This window comes from Anopheles merus, chromosome 2L (genome assembly GCF_017562075.2).
Source record: "Anopheles merus strain MAF chromosome 2L, AmerM5.1, whole genome shotgun sequence".
NCBI classification, from domain to species: domain Eukaryota; kingdom Metazoa; phylum Arthropoda; class Insecta; order Diptera; family Culicidae; genus Anopheles; species Anopheles merus.
In genome coordinates this window covers 47102976-47121469 of record NC_054083.1, presented here as the reverse complement: position 1 = coordinate 47121469, position 18494 = coordinate 47102976, and the positions used below count along the sequence as shown (strand labels likewise).

Below are 18494 nucleotides of genomic sequence, written 5' to 3'. Positions count from 1 at the left end.
ACTTTCATCGCCACACTCACCTTGTCCTTCATTTGGAGTAGTTGCATCGGTCATTTTCGGGTATTCTTTCTGCAGGGTGTGGTTTGGTTTGGGTTCGCTTCGCCTTGCTCCACCGTTTTTATTTTCCGTCCGCAGTGCGTACGCCTGTGTTAATACTAAGCCACGTGACACGTGTACGCTACTATGATGAACTGGGCCTAAGCATAATTGTAACGCTGGTTTGTAACATTGTGTCGATTAAGTATATATTTTTGTTTTTTTTTTTTTAATTCTTTTAGTCTTCGTTTAGTCTACTGCACTAATCTCTCGCAATACGAAACGGTTATAAGCGCAACAGTATGCTAGTTAAACGTGAAGGTGCATTTACAACAATATATACACTTTTTACTGGAACACGACTATCATTCTCGCTCGAACGCTTTAGCGATGATGCAACAGTGGTATTGGGGCGGAACTTTTCTACTTTGAAGAAGAGTGAAGATACGAGCACATTGTTTCAGAAATGGAACGGTTACTGCTAATGGAATGAACTGACCGTAACCCTTCGTTTAACACTTTTTACATGGGTATTTACATTTCTTCTACGTGTGCGTGTGTTTTGCACAACTTAGAGCACTAAACGCAGCACAATTTTAATTTACACTTTAATTCACCCACTCACAGCGTCGATGGAGACGCCTTGTGTTTCCTTCGATAGCGACGCCGATGGAGACGCCTTATACTTCGTACACTAGCAGCGGCACCACGCGGAAAGGATCAACACTATTAACTTTACACTATTATTGCTCACACATTATGCTTCGCCGCGCTGCTCAGCCACAGTACTGGGTTGGATTAAACTAATGCTAAAAATTACAAACTCGGCCCTTTAACGGTGGCCACGAGGCCGACAAAGGGGGTAGCCGGGCCAAATGGATAGAATTTCACAGTCGGTAATGCAAGTGGCAGAAAGATTTATCGCCCTGTGGTTCGGGCTTCTTTTTTTCGTGGTGTTGTGCTATCAAAACTTTTTTTTTCGAAACGCTCCCGTAACTACACAATCTCTTCCGTTGCTTTATTTCAATTAAGCTCTTTTAGCAGCTGCACACGCCGACGCTACACGGTACGCGCGATAGTAGAAAGGATAACATTTTCTGACAGAGTGTAGAGTTCACACACACACACACACGCGCGCGTGGACACGGTTTCGCTATTATTCCATCCTATTTAACGCAATCGCAAACTTTTACCACTGCACCACCAGTTGGTGTACGGAGGGTCTTCCGCAATGTTTCACCTGAAACGCTAACACACCATTCACACACACGCACACACATACACGCTCACAAAATACAGACAATCACGGTGCACACACACACACACACACGCGCACTACACTGTTGCACAAGGTGCACACACGCGCAAACCCGTCTCGCTAGCTGGCGCTAGACACCATTCGCTCGATGATGGGAAGCCCAATCGCCGTCTGCTGCTGGGGCATCACTGGTAGCATCTTTGCGTGGTGCATCGTCACCAGCGATCGACGGTCTCGCGAAACAGCCCCGCACCTGCAGCATAGCGTGGCGATTGCATCCTTAAGTGTGCGTCACTACTGCATCTAGCCTGCCTTTACCTGTGTGCCCGGATTCACATGTTCCGATCGTGCCGGGCAGATTGGTTGGGAGAGCGTTGTCCGCTTTCGCGCGATTGCCTTTTAATTGATCGAATCAACTCGAATAACAACACAGTACACACACTTGATCGGAGGTGTTCCCTTTGAACTAACAACCATCTGCTTTACAGCCGGTGGAAGCTTTGTCGTTCCATTTACGCTGTCGCACAAACACAATCGCTTACAGTACACATCATGCGTGGTTAATGGTTTAATTTGTTTCCTATTATTAGCACATTACACGCCTAAACCGCCTCCAACGCGTTGAGTTGAAACATTGGGCGGCTACTTTGAGCTGAACATATTTACAAACACTCCAAAGCACACGCTGTAGTTGCATGTGTTGCCGCGGGCGGGAACCAACGGTATGACAAACGGTAGAAGCGGAAGTGTTGAACTATTTACAGCATTTTGTTCTAGTTGTAAATCTGTAATTAAAGAAAGAGAGAGAAAAATGTTTAATATTTGAAATTGCAAACTGAACAGGAATGTTATAGGAGCTAGAAAGCGCCTAAATGTATGCTAGCAATGCTCCCATAAATAGAATTGCTATCGTGATGAACTGCCCGGTTCCACCGGCATACAAACGCAACAGGAGGCAAATAAAATTGTACAAGTGTCAACTACCGTCTACCATTTTTCATTCATGAAGCTTCCTTTTCACGGGACCAGCAAGTCATTGTACTGAACAAGTCGAAAACTTGCCGACAGAGAGACATTTATATCTGCAGGGGTTTTTTTCCTCCTCCCAGCTGTGTCCCTATCGTCGTCTTCATACCAATTCAAGAAGAATCTTGTGGCGGACTAGAAGGTGGTTCACAATTATGAGCATGTTTATCGAAACATTGTCACATTCCGAGCGATTTGGTGCACAAACGAGGCCCGAGACACCGCCAGAACGGTAACCTGTTACGTGGAACGGTTGGTACGGATGGAGCGGATGCCACCCGCAAAGACACACACACACACACACTCGCTGGCAACGTGACAGCTTAGCGATCGACACACTCGAGAAGGTGGCACTATCTTCTTTCGGCGAACCCGGACAAACCTGGCGCTTGCCATTGTGCACGCCGGCAACCGGAACCGGAACTACACAACCTGGTCCCGTTGCCGGTAGGTAGAAAGGTAGAAAGTAGTTTGCACAACCAAGCGCTAATGCTTGAGAAGCACACTTTTTGATGTAGCGGAAGATACTATTATGAGTCCACGAACATGTGTGTATGTGTGTGTGTTTGGATTTGTATATAAATACACACAGGAACAGATGATGCGGTGCGAACCTCCATCTACCGGCCCACAAACATGGCAGCCTTAAGCAGAAGCAGCAGCAGCAGCAGCAGCAGCTGGCAGACTGTCGACTGTCTGTGGTGATCGCGCTCTGTACGCGCTCTGGGAAAGAGATTAAATTTTAAAGCCCATACAGAGCCGGATTTTTGCTGCATATTATGGAGTATGGTGGTTGGCGAAGTACCTACCGGAGAGCAACAAAACTATTTGTGCCAGGGTTAGTTGTGCAAGGGGAGGTGGAATAAAATATTCAGGATCAAAATATGCAGGATACAGCTTAGAGGTTCGCGTTCGATAAATACACACACAGACACAGAGTACAATGTGTGTCCGTGTGGGAGGAGCGGTAAGCCTGTTCATCAACATTAATGCACAGCCCGGATGTGGTTTGTGTGGTGGAGTTGTCGAGCTTGTCGAAGCTATAGCGCGATTCTTCTGCTGAAACGGATCTACTTGCTTGCTAATCGATCGAGCTTTTTACCGTGCCAAATAGTACATACAGTAACAGGAAACTTTGAGCCACAATGTTTCATTGTTCAAAATATTTTCGAATTTTTCAATACTAGATAGATTACTAAGATAGAATAGACTCCTCATCTTAGCATTAGAACATTGCAGTAAAAGGCTACGAATAAAAATAACATATCAATCATTAGCGATGATTGCTCCTAAATGTATGCAAAATCTACTTTTCACACTTTTATCTTAAATAAAACTTGAATGAGTATAGTAATTTGTTTAATATAAATTTGAGGATAGCGTATATTAAACACTTTTTTATAAATAGCTTCGAAAAATCAACTATGTCATGAGCTACATTCACAAAAAAAAAACAAAAGCTGCACATACATTTAGGCGCTTCCTACAAAAAAACCTTTCGACACACCGTATATGGAATAAATGGCAATTACGCTCATTTGTTTGCTTTGCATTCAGGAATTAATTCAAACCCTATTTTACCTTCAGCTATCAAAGCATACAAACTTCAACCTTTTCCAAGCCAATTCCACCCACCAGGCAGTATAGATGAACCCAAATGTGTCTTTATTCCCGTTTCAATTTGAACTACCTAACTGCAGCTTGCATCCTGTGCTGGTGCAGCAAGCTTGTGTCATTCCCACACACACACACACATACACGCAAACGGCAACACAAAAGACAAAGCTATAGCACTGAAATAAAGGATCCCTGATGGCACTGGCAGATAAAAGGGTGTCTGTACGTACGTAGCACACACAGGAAGGAAGGACCGCATGAAAAAGAAAAAAAAAACACACACACACACATAATTACCCCTGGTGCGGCAGGTGTCCATTTGTGTACGTGTGCATGATTTGACTACACCAGAATAGGGAGGGGGGAACTGCAGTTTTCCGTGCAGCTGCATCAGCGATGCTCGTTAGTGTGTGCTGGTTAATATCGACTGTCACCCACTCCAAACTGCGGCGGCGGTCGTCCTGCACGCAGATGCTCGTGCTCACATATTCTAGGGTTTCTTAGCGTCCTTCCTTGCACACACAGACACAAAATGAACGTACACACAAACACACACCTGCAATAACGTTATCATTCTTTGTGCAGCACATCGTACAGCACGTTTTACTCGGCAACAGGGAAAAAGCTTATCCCACACAAACACACACACACACACGCTACTTGCCTCCTGCGAGGTACCTTCTGCTGTAGGGTTGTAGTCGGAGGTAGAAGAAGAAAAAAACAGGTGATATGACCATCGACTGACTCACTCACACCACGATCCAACGAGCTTCAAACACCGCAGCCATATGCAAATACTACAACAAGTGGTCCCCGCGTACCGTCCGCTTTTCCCTGCTCTCTATTGCCCCCTTTTCTAACCCGTTCCGGGCGTCAAACAAGACGAGAAGGACGAGGAGCTACCGCGTGCCATAAAGGGTAGCGGCGGCGAGCTCAAGTCGTTATGGTATCGTTACAAATACGCCATTCCATTGCAGCCACGTTGCGGTCGCGCAATCAGCCCGAACCGGGGGCGCGCTCGAGCTCAACAAACGCACTGTGTGAGGGGCGATGGAAAATCGAAACATCGCTTTTCTTTTCTTCCCACCGCTTTTTCCATACCGTTCGTTACGCATGCAAAGGTAAGGGAAATTACTGGCCCGAGCCCGTACTGTGTGGGGGGTGGGTTGGGGAATAAAATAAAAACAAATCAATTCGATGGCGCAGTAACGCGCTGTGCGTCACAGACGCCACCGTGTGTAGAATGGTTGTTCACACCCGAAGGTCTTTCATTCCCGGGAGTGAAGTCAGCAGTAACTGAAAAAAAAGAAGTAAACACACACACACACAAACACACGTACTTCTTTTTTTAAGCTCATAATAATATTGAGCGGATCGAGCAGCAAAAAAACGTACACTGGAGAGACACGCATTACAATCCATAGCGCCAGACCACACTACCGCCAGAGCAGCTGTTGACCGTCCCCGTCCACCTTGTGAGAGAGCGAGAGACCCGTGGAACCGCGAACCATGCGCACTGGTACGATCGATTGAGACCTTCTGCAGCAACACAGACCCGAACATTGGCACTTTTGCTAGGGTCCACCGAACACGCTCGGCATGCCGCGCGAGCGCGAGGTGAAAGTTCTCCGGCACCAGCTTTCTTTCGCGTACGGGCACAAAAGGCGAAAAAGAATGTTTTGGCCATCCACGGTCCCTCGACAACAACAAAAAAACACGCCAAAAAGGGCTCGATTCGAAGCTTTCCGCAGGGTCCATCGTGTGCAGGACCGCCAAACACACAAGTGTTTTGGTGTAAAATAAAATGAAAAAAGAACAAGCACACCCGAAACTTCCATTCGTTCTTTAGCTCTGCCTTTGCTACCTTCGGCAAGTGCGGCGAGCCACAGGAGTCACCGAGGGAAAGCTTGCTTTATACTTCACTTCAAAACACGCCGCTCAACAGGCTCAAAGGAGTGGGAAGAGAGAAACGGGGCAATACACTTTGCTGCTAGGTTGCTTTGGAAGGTTATCAATAAATGCCCACAGATGGCGCGCGCAAGACACGTTCTCTTTGTGTGTTGTTTAATTTCATTTAACGTTTCGTGTGCGTGTTTGTTTTGTTGTTGTTAATGGGTTTTTTTCTCTTGTAGCTTTTTTCTTTTTTTTTTTTTGCTCTACAAGCAATCGTTTTCATTTTGTAGTTTCCATTGGCGCTGCACTTGGTGGTTGTTTGCGTGATGTTCATTTATTTGCTTCGTTGCTTAGTGTATCTGCCTACCTGCTTGCTTGTTTCTGAGCTGATTCTAAGCGTTTATAGACATAATTGTCTCATCATAATGTTGTTATTACTGCTCGCCGGAGGTATTCCATAATCGTTTTTAATAAATTTGCAAAATTAAATTGTCAAAATTGCATAAATTAAGTGGCATCAGAGTAATACAGATACAGGTTGTTGTCTTTCATGAATTGAATTGATTTCCTCCACTTTTTACTGTCTCTACATTGACTTTATTGGCCGATTCTTTTCTGAAATCCATCTTTTTAACCAATCAATCACTATTCATTCATATGTTTTACAACAAAAAATAGCGCAAAAGTAAAAAGAAGCATGAATAAACCATTTCTGTGTAATTGTGGTATGTAGCAATGATTTGTCATTTAATTTCGCAATATGGTGCAAAACTTCCTCAAGCAATTAAAGCAGTTTTTTTGAACTGAAAAAAAAAACAAACATTTGCTCAGCAGAAACGAAACAATTCCTCTTGTAAACCATTTCTCACCATTACCAAGCAGTAAACAAAATACAGCTTCAGTATTCGTGTAACTAAATTGTAAACAATTCATAAGAATTTGCCACTTTATCGTACCATTATATACCATGCTTCCTCTGCTTTCCTACACAGCTGGGGTACACGATTGTGTTTTGATGCTGCACAATTAGTGGTATCGTAAAATTTCAATATTTTTCGGGCTTCGGCCAAAGTTTGTGCGGAACGAGGTGCTTTAGAAGTTTTAACGCTTTCTCTCTCGCTCTCTCTCTCTCCGCAGCGGTGTGCAGTCATTTTACCACAAAAAGTTTTCCATGTGGTGCCACCATTATTAGTGCCATTACCGTGATTAGGGTACGTTATTTATCGGTACACCTATACTTTTGCTCTGGCTTGCTGTTTTTTTTTCTCACAGTCTGTTACAACACCCTTTGGAAAGGTTTGTATCGAAGCGTTTGACCGAAGGGATTAGCAGTTGTTGCCCTTTAAAGCTCCGTATAGTAAGCCAAAATTACCCAAATATATGATGTTTTAATACACTTAAGGGTATAACACCAGCTGAATATGCCACTCCTAAAATATACCTTACAGTAATGAAAATACTTCAATTTAATAACAATTCCCTGTTCCATTTTCAATCACTTCCATTTGAGGCGCTCTGTCAGACACACACTTCATGCTCTTCATTCAAACGTACCAAAATGCCAAAAACGATAGCCAACAAAAAAGGGAGTCATTGTAAGCTCAAAAGCTGGAATTTTCACAGCATTCTGCTACCCGATGATGCTGGGAAGATTCCGTGGTTTGCGTTTTAACAACCGGGAAAGGTTATAAAATTTTCAATTTTCTCTCTTTGCTGTTGTGTAGCGGGAGCAAGAATGAGAGACAGATGAGGAAACAATGGAATAAAAGATTTTACGACACATAATCCACAGTGCATCAAAGGTTCCTGGCATTAAAGTGGATGGACTAGATCGGTAGATGAAACGTCAGTCGAATGAACTTCATCACATAACACTTGAATGCTGCAAGGGAGGAATGAAGGCACAGATTGTAACATTTTTGTGCAAATGTCCTTTTTAAAGGTTAACACCAGATTCTACCTACAAAGTATTGTAAGTAGCAAAAATCATTGTTTAAGAAGCTACAAAAAAAAGAAACAGCAAGTTAATACCCCTTTGCCGCTTCGCCTTTAATAAACTCCAACTGCTTCCTCCTTACCAAGCGTAAGGTATCAGTTTTAACAACTTCATTGTCACCAGTGTAACATTTACTTTGTCGTACACGTTCCGCAGCAAAAGGTACGACCGGAAGTAAGACCATTCTGGCAGTACTTCCGCCAACCGCTTACTGATATCGTTGTTAAACATGTTTTTAAGGGCTCACTCATGAGCGCACGGCACTCCCAGGCCTGTAGCTTCTGTACTGTGCCGCCAAAGTCGACCCGCTTTTGCTCAACCTTCACGCCTGCTGTATTATCACGCAAACCCGCCGCACACCTCACGGCCTAATCCAATTTTGCTCACCGTACCCAAAAGTAATTTTCTTTAATTTTCCCCGTAAATTATCGGCTTTATTGCAATTATTTGTTTTTATTTTTCTGGATCAGCTCCCTTCGCATGCTCGTTCCTTTCGGCCTGCTTTAAGCTTTTGTCGACTTTTCACCACTTAAAGCAAAAAAAAAAGGTACTGTAGAATCAGTCCCACTTGGCTCGATTGTTTTTAACCCCGTTCAACGATGGTAATTCCCCCTGCTTTGTACAAACCACGACAACAGCAACGACGACGACGGTGGTGAAGGTTTTTTGGCTCTCCCTCCGGTAAAAATCTTACGCCTGGCACACATGGCGATAGTCAAAAGGCCACACCCCCGTTTCGTGCCCTCCGTTCACCCTGCTCCCACCACACACAATTTTCTACCCAAGTGAATAACACAAAAAGACGAGATGAAATTGTACAAAAAAGGTAAGCTTTCATCGATTCGCTCTGATCCTGCACGCGGGGCGTCCGATTGGGATGGAATTCCCTTTGGTGGCTGCACACGGTGGCTCTCACCTCCCACACAAACACACACACACACGGGCACGAATGGAGCGATTTTTGCAACTAAAGCTGGTAAATAATACTAACAAAAACACAGGCAAAGAAAAGGGCAACACAAGACCGTAAGCTTCACCTCAATGATGGGCGGCGGATTTGAAAACACGCATTTTCCCCGGAGATAATAAACTTTTGAACACTGCTCAATTTCCTGCCTGGCGCTGTGTGAGTGCCTGGAACCAGCCTTCCTTCTTTATTCATGATTTTTAGCCCGTGAGCTTCGAACAAAGTGCACGTCATAGAAGGAGAGAGAAAGCTTCCCCAGCGGAACAAACCGTTCCCACCGGATAGTGGTGTAAGAATGGTAAAACAGACAGCCTTTTCAACAGTTTTTTTTTGCTCTTCATATAGGCGTGAAACCGCGATCGCGCTATTATCAAATGAGACAATTACAACACCTGCAGTAAAGGTTTTTAACTGTCCCTAGTGTTTGGCCTGCTTTGTGCTATTTTTGGGAAGAAGTTTTGAAAGCGAGCGAGCTGAGTAAGGTCAGCTAAACATTTTTTGAGCATAACTGGGTGGAACTAGCAAGCTATGATCCGGTTCGAAGGGCCAAAAGCATTATACTACCTGTGAAAGGTGTTATCAAGCTTCAATTGCATATTGTTAGTATTTCATTTTAAAACACTAACATAAACATAATCGATAAATCAACCATAGCTTTTAATATAAACAAGAAAAAAATCAGCGTTTATCTAAAACGATCAACAAATAGTAACATTGAGCACCACATTTAGGTTGCATACATTTAATGCAACAAAGCATTAGACAAACACTTAGCGCCTTAATGTATGCAACAACACTCATACAAACTACTATACGTCTATTTATAGGATCAAACACCTTAAATGAGGCTTGAAATTGAAATAAAAAAGCAAAACTGTAAGCCCTCAAACCCCAAAAAAAAAAAAAAGAAAACCATAAAGCTCCGTAATGTGAACGTCTACTTATCACACTTAAAAATAACTCCTTGAAGTTTCCACTCTTAAGACGGTGATCGCAAGGGCCGAACACCTCCCCCTTTTGCCAACGCTTTATTGCCAAACAAAATAGTAATGACCCCGGGAGGCTTGAAATTGCTTGCATGAGTTTTTATGACGTTTTAGCACCTCGTTGAAGTGTACCACCGCCGTTCAGCACCGGCAAGGCATGTACAGAGAGAACGAGAGACTGCGGGTTCAATCACTCAGCCAATCCCCTCCCCCTCACCATACTACTGCACAACAAACTTAATAAAGCCATAAGCTGTCGCAGCACGCTGCCCATCTGGCAAAACGGTAAGCGAATTTTAACCCAAACTTTACACCATTTCTGCAGCACACCCGACCGAAGACGGTGATTTAAAAACACCTTCGTTCGCTAATAGTGACTGGCTCCTTATGAAAGGTAGAAAATGAACCCAAAAAAAAGCAAGCAAACAAGTAGCAACAACACACACACACACCTTCTTTCCAGCAGTAAACTATTCGCCGGAAAAGCAAGAAAAACTTCACCCAACCCAATTTGACCGTGGGAAATCACTGCTTCACAGCGCACAACGGTAACGAGCTCCACCTACGGTCCACTGGGGCCTGGGACACGTTAAGACGCGCGATTTTGAAATTCTCTTAAAAGCAAGAAGTGGCAACAGCAACAACTGTAATAAAAAAAAACATAGCACACCGTTGGCCACACACAAGCGAGCAACATAAACGCTCCTTTTCCTACCGCCGAACAACAGCCCGGTGGACAGCCAGAGCAAATTGTGCCGCCTGTGCAACTGCTGAGTGCAAAACGGAAATGGACGGATTAGCGCCGCTTTCTGTGGGTTGCTTGCTTCCCGTTAAAACCTCTGGTCGGGAGCACTTCTTCACGCTTAAAGCCCGTCCTTTCAGCGGCACGGGACAAGTACAGCAACAACGGGTTCCAACCGGCCGTACGGCCAATTCCCAGGAGCAAAGCCGGAAATAGCCTCCAACACACTGGTTGCGCGCGGGGGAAAAGCTGCTCCGATTTTAAGGTGAACGGAAAAGCGCGCTAGCTTAAACGGGCAAAACGCGGGCGAACGTGGTTTTTGAAGAGAGAAAAAAAACCTCCCTTAGAATCAACTAAAAAGTGGAGAAGCAAAAAACAACGCTCACCACAAGGTGCTCGTAAAGTCGGTACGGTCGTAAAAAAAGACGGCATCACACTACTAGTACCAGGCTGCCCTTCGCGTGGCAGCCTTGCTGCTGGTGGTTTGCTGCTTCGAAATCGTATATATGCCCCCGACCACACTGGGACATTGGGCTTGGGACAAATAGAAGGTCCAAAGTGGCACGGACGGGGTTCACTTGTTTGATTGGCTTTGGGTACACATTCGCATCTCACCGACGGTGTTGCCCTTCGTACGTCATCGTTCGATTTGTACCGCGCGCTACGTCACCGTTGCACGGCACCATTTCCCACGGGTGGTATAAACTGATTTCCTCATCAACGGTAACTTTTTCGTCTGCACCGGTGGTGGGTGTTCCTTCTTTTGTTCCCCCGGTAGCTCAAAAGTTTACACTTTTCATTGCACGGTCCCTTTCGTCGGTCCTTTCCCTTGCTTTGTCTCTGTGCTTTTTTCTGTTATTGCTTTTTCAAAATTATTGCCCCTTTTGAAATGGATGGACTTTTATGGCTGCTATTTTATCGTTTTTTTTCTATTTCAGTATTTCTTTGTTTTACAGTTTTACTCCCGCTGGAAATTGTTCCTTCACTGTGAGAGCGTTGGTGGTTTCATTCATTGTTTTAAGGAAGTAAATGTTGGTGGTTGGTAAATTTAAAGAAAGGATGGATAATAAGGTAGCACAGCACACGGTTGCTGATTAATGTGAATGAATTTGATAATGATCCTTTTTCGCCATTTCTACCTTTGGAAAGGTTTCTTGTACCCATGATTATCAGTTCGATAGAGTGTGATTCGATCTTGAGCACAAAAGAGGGTGTAAATTATATTCAAAGATGGTGATTTCAAGATGGTTAGTTAATTTTTAATTATTGGTTTCAAATTAGATTTAACTAGACTCTTCTTCTTCTTTGGCTCAACAACCGATGCCGGTCAAGGCCTGCCAACCCACTTGTGGGGTTGGCTTTCAGTGACTTATTGATTTCCCCCCATAGCAGGATAGTCAGTCCTACGTATGGCGGCACGGTCTATTTGGGGCTTGAACCCATGACGGGCATGTTGTTAAGTCGTACGAGATTTAACTAGACTACAATAAACAAATATTTCATTGATTGTATTTTTATATTTTTCTACAACCACCTGAAGTGTAACAATATTCTACAATCCAGCAATCAGAAATATGCGATGATCGGCTAAACCAAATTTGCCTACCGACAACCGTTAATTAAATATAAATACCGGATAATACATTAGTCAAGCTAATTTTTAAATCTGTTCAAACGAAGATTGGCAATTTAAATTAAAAACCTCCCACACAACCCGTTGTGATGCACAGCACAGCTTATCTCCAATGGTGAAGGGTAAGCCCAAAATCGATCATTTACACCCAACCGGGGTCGCATGGAAACCGGCCCGATCGAATGATACCTTTCGCTCAAAACAAAAGAAAGCCCATGTCCCATGAATATTAATCCGATTGCTACAAAGCCACAGGCCACCCACTCGCTACTTCCGGGATGATATGGATGATTTCTATGGTGGAAATTAATCTCCCCGCCCTGGCAATTTCCAATTCGAAACCGGATCTCATACACTCCACCACCAATGGGGGAAGAATAGAAGGGGAAGGCCGGGGTGGGGGGGGTAGGTTGTTCTGCATTTTTAATGTATTTTTCTGCTGCACAATTTCATCGCTCGAGCGCTATTGGATGAATATTTAACCCCCAAATGGTTGCAATATAGAAAAACAAAGTACCATAACAGAGTTGCCCCGCAAACCGTGAAGCCCCTATTCAAGACCTCTTCCTTTCTCTCTCTGTATCTCTCTCTCTGTATCACTCTTTTTTCTCTCATTTTTGGTTAGGTAGCGCTAAATTGCTTTGACTCCTGAAGAGGCTAAACACAAAAAAGGTGCTCACCTCGTCACTTTACTCGCACACACACGCGCGCGCAAAAGCCATCAGAGGCAAAGTCGAGTGCTTCGATTAACTTTGGAAAATTCGCTTTTGTATTTTTTCGCCCTGTTTTGCGGCTACACCTATACTTCTTCTGTGCGAGACGAGCTGGCTGTGGCTGGGTAGTGTGTTTTTTTTGTATAGCTCTTTCTTAGCATTGCGTTAGCACCTCAAAACGATATTTTACCGTGCCGTACCCTCTACTAACCCTGCACGTAAATGCTTTGCTAATCGTGAATGCTAAGGAACAGCAACACACACACACACCCGAGTGTGCTGAAATTTGAATAACAAATTTACCTTTCCAAGCGCCAAAACCAAACCTCAACCAAAGCATCCGGTTGCTGCCAAACCGGTTGTTTTTCTTTTATTTTGGAAGGGGAAAAATGTAAGTGAGCAAAAAAAAATGAGCTACACACAACACTCATCCAATACTGCTGAAGAAAGGAAACCTCCACCATCACCCTTCCCTGCTAGAAACGACCCCCCCCCCCCCCTCAAAGCCCTGAAGATGAAGGAAAAGTTAATCAAACTCTATCTGTTCCCATCATCTCCAAGCAATGTTGTCGAAGGGGCTGCCTGTGGGGGAAGGGGAACTAGAAGCCCCCACGCCTCCTTTTGTGGGAAGAAAATCGATCATGTTTTTCCACCACCATCACCACAGAAAAAAAACCTCTCCGAAACACCCAAATCGATCGATTGTGCGCGGTTCACATCAACGCGCGCGCCCCGCTACAAGAATGGGAAGCAATCTTTTTTTTTCCTTGCTTTCTTACGCGAGACGATGAAACTTCTGCAACACAAATTTTCATTTTTTCGGTTTCATGTTTTTGCCCAACCTCCTCACCACCACAAGACCACACACACACACACAAGTACCCCTCAAGGGCTTTAGAGGGAAAATTTATTTACCGCGGGTTCCTAACCTTCTTTAAACGCGGTCACACTCACACCAGCACTCACACACAGAACAGCAACCATCTGATTAACAAACATAAAAAAAGCTTGCCGTGCAGAAGGGGGACCTTAAAAATACCCATGCTCCACCACCCATGCTTCATCGATTAAGGGTTTGCTCCCCCCTGAGCCATGAAAATATCTCATTTTAATACCCAGCCCTAACCCACGGTCATCCATCTTGTGGTGAGGAGCAGGGGAGGCATGGATTACCACCAGGGGGAATGTGGGGGCATGATTCGCGCTACGAGCAAAACGGTCAGCAACATTTTATCGATTTGTACTGTAAGTTTATACCGAGAGCACCATTACTTTTTAACGACAGTTCGTCGCTTGTTTTCCTTGCCCAGTTCTTCCGAGCGCCCGAACGCGACAGACTTTATTGCGTCGGGAGATCCCCCAGCTGATGGATAATGTTTGAATATATTTCTTCCAATTCTTACCTATTGCCCCTCCCCTCCCAAAGCATCCTCTCTCTCTCTCCCCCCCTCGCCGCTTGAACAGCACCGACGCTGGTTGAAAATTCGCATTTTAACACGAAACCGGCACCAGGTGTGAGTTGCGTTGCGATCCGGGGGGACGTGGGATCGTGGCACAAATTATTTCCAATCATTTTCCCATTCGACCAAAGCCAAACCCCCTAATCTCCCGAGGACGGAGCGGTGAAATTTGAGGACATGTCGTTTCACTTCTTTTCGGGGTAGTTAAATATCTTCCACTCCAATAGGGACTGCTGGTAGAAGCTGTCGATGGACGGGGGGACGGTGAGACGGTATGAAATCGCCATTCCAGCGAGGAATTTCATTACATACCGAGCACTGTTACGAATTGTTGAGTCCGAAGCACCGAACGGAGTGGTAGAAGGTGTCCCTTCCTCCTATTGCAAGCTGATTCCAAACGCTCAAAGCTCCATTCCATCGAAAAGCTATTTTCGTGCGAACAGAGCGTCAGAAAATTCCGCCACGCCTGCTGAGACCGAACGGAGTGAATAGGAGTGGGGGACTCCACACTCAATGTTCGTGTCAATCAGTCTCCGTCACCGTCAACGCTGAAAAGTTTGATCCGGTCCCGGCCTGTGGCCGGTTTTGGCAGCCGTTTGGAGGCTGCTTAGCATAGCTCAGATTTAATGAGTGGTTAATGAAGTTTGTCGGTTAATTTCGAATTAATTCCTTGAATGGATGCAAATTAAAAGCCTTTCACGGTCCCGGCCTGTCATCGGCTCGATCGAGTGATGACGGGGAGGGGGATGGGGCTTTGTCGGAATGCCTGCAAGTACTTAAGCGTGGCAGGGAATTTGTATGTCCATTAGTTGCAAATTCTCCAAAATTGAAGTGAGACAAAAATGCCGTTTATTTAATCCTTTTTAACGAACTGCACGATTGCAAGAGTAACTAGAAAAGCTGGCTACACACAGCAGAACTATGTCTTAAGCTTGTAGCAATACTAGAAGGCATAAAAACCTCCAAAAACGGATGAACGAAGCACCCAGAACATTAAGGTCCGGTTTGCGCCCGGATTAGATACACAAAACACGGCCTTTGCAGCACGTGTCCAGCCACACTAAAGCTGGAAGACCCTTAGCCATCTTCCTCTGCCCCCTGAATCTCTTCGGAGGTGGCTGACGCCTTCGCCACTCCCGGAACACACGCGTATTGCGCACCGGAACTCGGCTTCAATGTTTACCGAACGGAATTTTCCGCTCCGCTGCGTAGCTGGCCAAAGTATTATCTGTTGATTGTTTTTAAGTATTCATAAAAGTTTTGCCTAGCCGGAAAAACAACGCCGGCTCAAGAATTGTGCCTCTTGCTGCCCGCCCGAGTATCTTTCCCCCTCGCTTCCGGTTGAACATTCTGGAAAGATTTTTTTTTTCAGACAACTTTGTCTAGGCAAGTTATTTCTAACAATTCCGCAACGCAAAGGAAAGAAAGCAAGCAAAAGGTTTCAAGTTAACCAGGAAAGCCATCTTGACCGCGCTATCGTTTAAGGGAGGGAGAGAGTTGGGAAAATTTAATTTTTCTTCATTACGCTCGGTAATGAAGGTTCTAAACCCCTAAATGCTCCGAGCGGGTCATCAGTGTGGGAGTGTTCCCTGAGCATCATTAACCTCTCGATGCCGTTTTGCTGCTCATGTCACTCCACAGCACAACAAGTGCTTAGTGGGACCGGTGGATTGCTTGAAGATGCTCTCGGGTTGATGTCTTTTCCAACAAAACTCTAGCCCCTCAAGTGTCTGTTTTATATGTATGTTTGTGGAGTTTAATTAACCGGCACCAGGACTCCCCTACGTCAGCGGGCTATATGCCCTAGAATCGCCCCGAATGCACGGTACCTGCGGGCAGTTGGCACAAAAAAACCCGTCCGCTCACCGGTTATGCCCACGGTAAGGTAGTACAGGGCATTTTCCTGAGTGTCGAAACTTTCCGTCCGAATCACGTTCATTACGGTCGTTGAAGTCGCTTTGGCTGGGAGCGGTTTGCTCGGTTTTTGGGAAATGAGCGCGCTGCAGGGTACGTACGAAGAACGCAACGCCCGGGAAACAATGAGCTAAGTTTTGTAAATAGTGATTATCCACATGCCTGAGCGAGAGCCTCAAATTTAGGTACATCTCAGCAACAGGGCTTTTATGAGGCTCGGGAGCACTTTTCGGGAATTAGTCAGAAGTGAGGCTGCGAAAGGGTCACTGTGTAAGTGCGATAGCCGGCAGCAATATGAAGCCGTTTTTGATTGACGGTCAAAAGTGTAGCAAGATGTGAAAGAAGATATCTTGAAACCCAATTCTTGGAAATGACAATAAGCAGAAAATCTGATTTCTTGAGGTGAGGATTTCTTGAAAATCTCATTTCCTCACTCAAATACACAAAAATATATCTCCTATATAACAAAGATCTCCTTAGTAAGACATAAGGAGAAGAAGTAAGACATAATAAGTCATGTCATCATTAACCAAAGTTCCCAATAACTGTACCAGTCGTTCCCTCTAGCTACTCATTCCGACATCACCACATCCATTATCTACTATTTGTCATTCCCACCTCCTCTGGAGCGGGAAGAAAAAAGGAAGCAATCTTATCCTTCACCACCAACATCACTGACCAGACCACCCGCTCGGGCTAATGTACATTCGTCCTTGCTTATCTGTCTGTGTCCATCAAGGGAGCAACTAGCTGCGGGCTCTAATGTACGAGCAAAGCGTCACCACCAATGTAAAAGCAACAATGGCGTTGACCACCAACACACCAGCCAAATACTACCACCAAAGAGAGTATGTTGGTGGGTGTTGCAATGAATTCCCCACACACACACACATAAAAAGGACTTCGTACAAATAACATCAACGCCTCCTCCCGACATCAAGTGAAACGTCTAGTAAACGCGATCATTAATATCCCACACACCCTGTGGCGCTTGCTGTCTCTCAAGCGCGCGGTCCGGGGAACTGCGCAATGGTGGCGCGGTTGTCCAACGTAGCGAGTCTTTTGTGGTGATAAAGTAATAAGTTGTCGCGTACGTACCACACCACCAGCAACCGGTGGCAGCCCCTAGTAGTAATAGGGCCACCACTAACTTCCGAGGACAACGTGATGAGCGTGCAGAGAGAGACAGAGCGAAAGGGAGAGAGTATCGCTCTAGGTTTATCTGTAATTATGCATCAAATCTACTTACCCTCATTACGCCCCAGCTGTGACGTCGGTATGGCGGATGTTGGGCATCAGCCTTTTAAGAACGCGATAGTTTTGCCCCAACGCTGTGGCGGATGATGTCGTTCTCCTTCGCAACCCGAAACAACTGTACAACACACCTCACAGTTGTAGCGGTAAAGTAGTACCGGCACCGGCGGCCATATTTAAATTCTACACCTCGCTGAAGCGCGTTGTGCTTTCACTGCTGCGGGCCGGAAAGGACGCCACCCGCCAGCCACTACATTTGTCGCCACTTGTCACACGCGAGATATCGGATCCACTAAAAACCGTGTTGCTGGAACTCTGGAACCTTACTTCTGCGAATGGTAACGCTCGCAACAGCAGCTAATCCACTGTCTGCTTGGTGATGGTGATGGCGATGATGATGATGATGATGATGTTGCCGTTTCTAATCCAATTCTTCATCCGCCGGTGTGACGTACCCGCAATGAAGATGTAGATGTCGGTACTATCCTTCACCAGCCTGCTGTGTGTTTGGCAATGCTCAATTGCGTGGCCCTATTTTCACACAGATTAAACACTCACAAACACACGGCGTGCTACACAATCTGCAAACCCCGACATCCGGGGAAGCTAATCGGCTTAAATATGGCGCCGCTTCGAGACGCCACCAGATCTGGTCACTTTGATCGCCTCACCGCACACCAACACCAGCGGCGGTCGTGTTGTTGTCAGCGCGATGGTGTATTGTTGACCTCAGGTACCGCCATCGACGGGGGGAAAGGGGTTTTACACGCGGTGACACTAATTGAAAACTCACACCTGTCAAAAGCACAAACACTCACACACGAACATATTGCTTTTCCTTTACCGCTCCGAGGGGGGGGGGGGGCGACGCTTCGCTTTTCCGGTACTCCCTTCTCTCTCGTTCGCTCGCGTGGATAATCACTATTTCATTCACGGGCAGCCTTCCTACGGGGTTTTTTGCCTGGACGACGCGGTCGCTGTGTAAGCGTTGTGTGAAAG

At 45.4% G+C, this 18494-nt stretch overlaps 1 protein-coding gene across 5 annotated transcripts in view; it reads right to left on the bottom strand.

The window, feature by feature from the left end:
* LOC121594161 (sodium channel protein 60E) overlaps positions 1 to 18320 on the bottom strand; it is a 117271-nt gene extending 98951 nt beyond the window's left edge. For all 5 annotated transcript variants that reach the window (XM_041917179.1, XM_041917181.1, XM_041917180.1 and 2 more), the window contains exons 1-2: positions 17491 to 18320; positions 21 to 2079 (exon numbers count right to left, since the gene is read on the bottom strand). In XM_041917179.1, coding sequence (XP_041773113.1) covers positions 21 to 54 — 34 coding nt within the window. In that variant the 5' untranslated portion in view covers positions 55 to 2079; positions 17491 to 18320. The remainder of the gene's footprint in view (positions 1 to 20; positions 2080 to 17490) is intronic.
* Between the last annotated feature and the right edge of the window lie 174 nt (positions 18321 to 18494).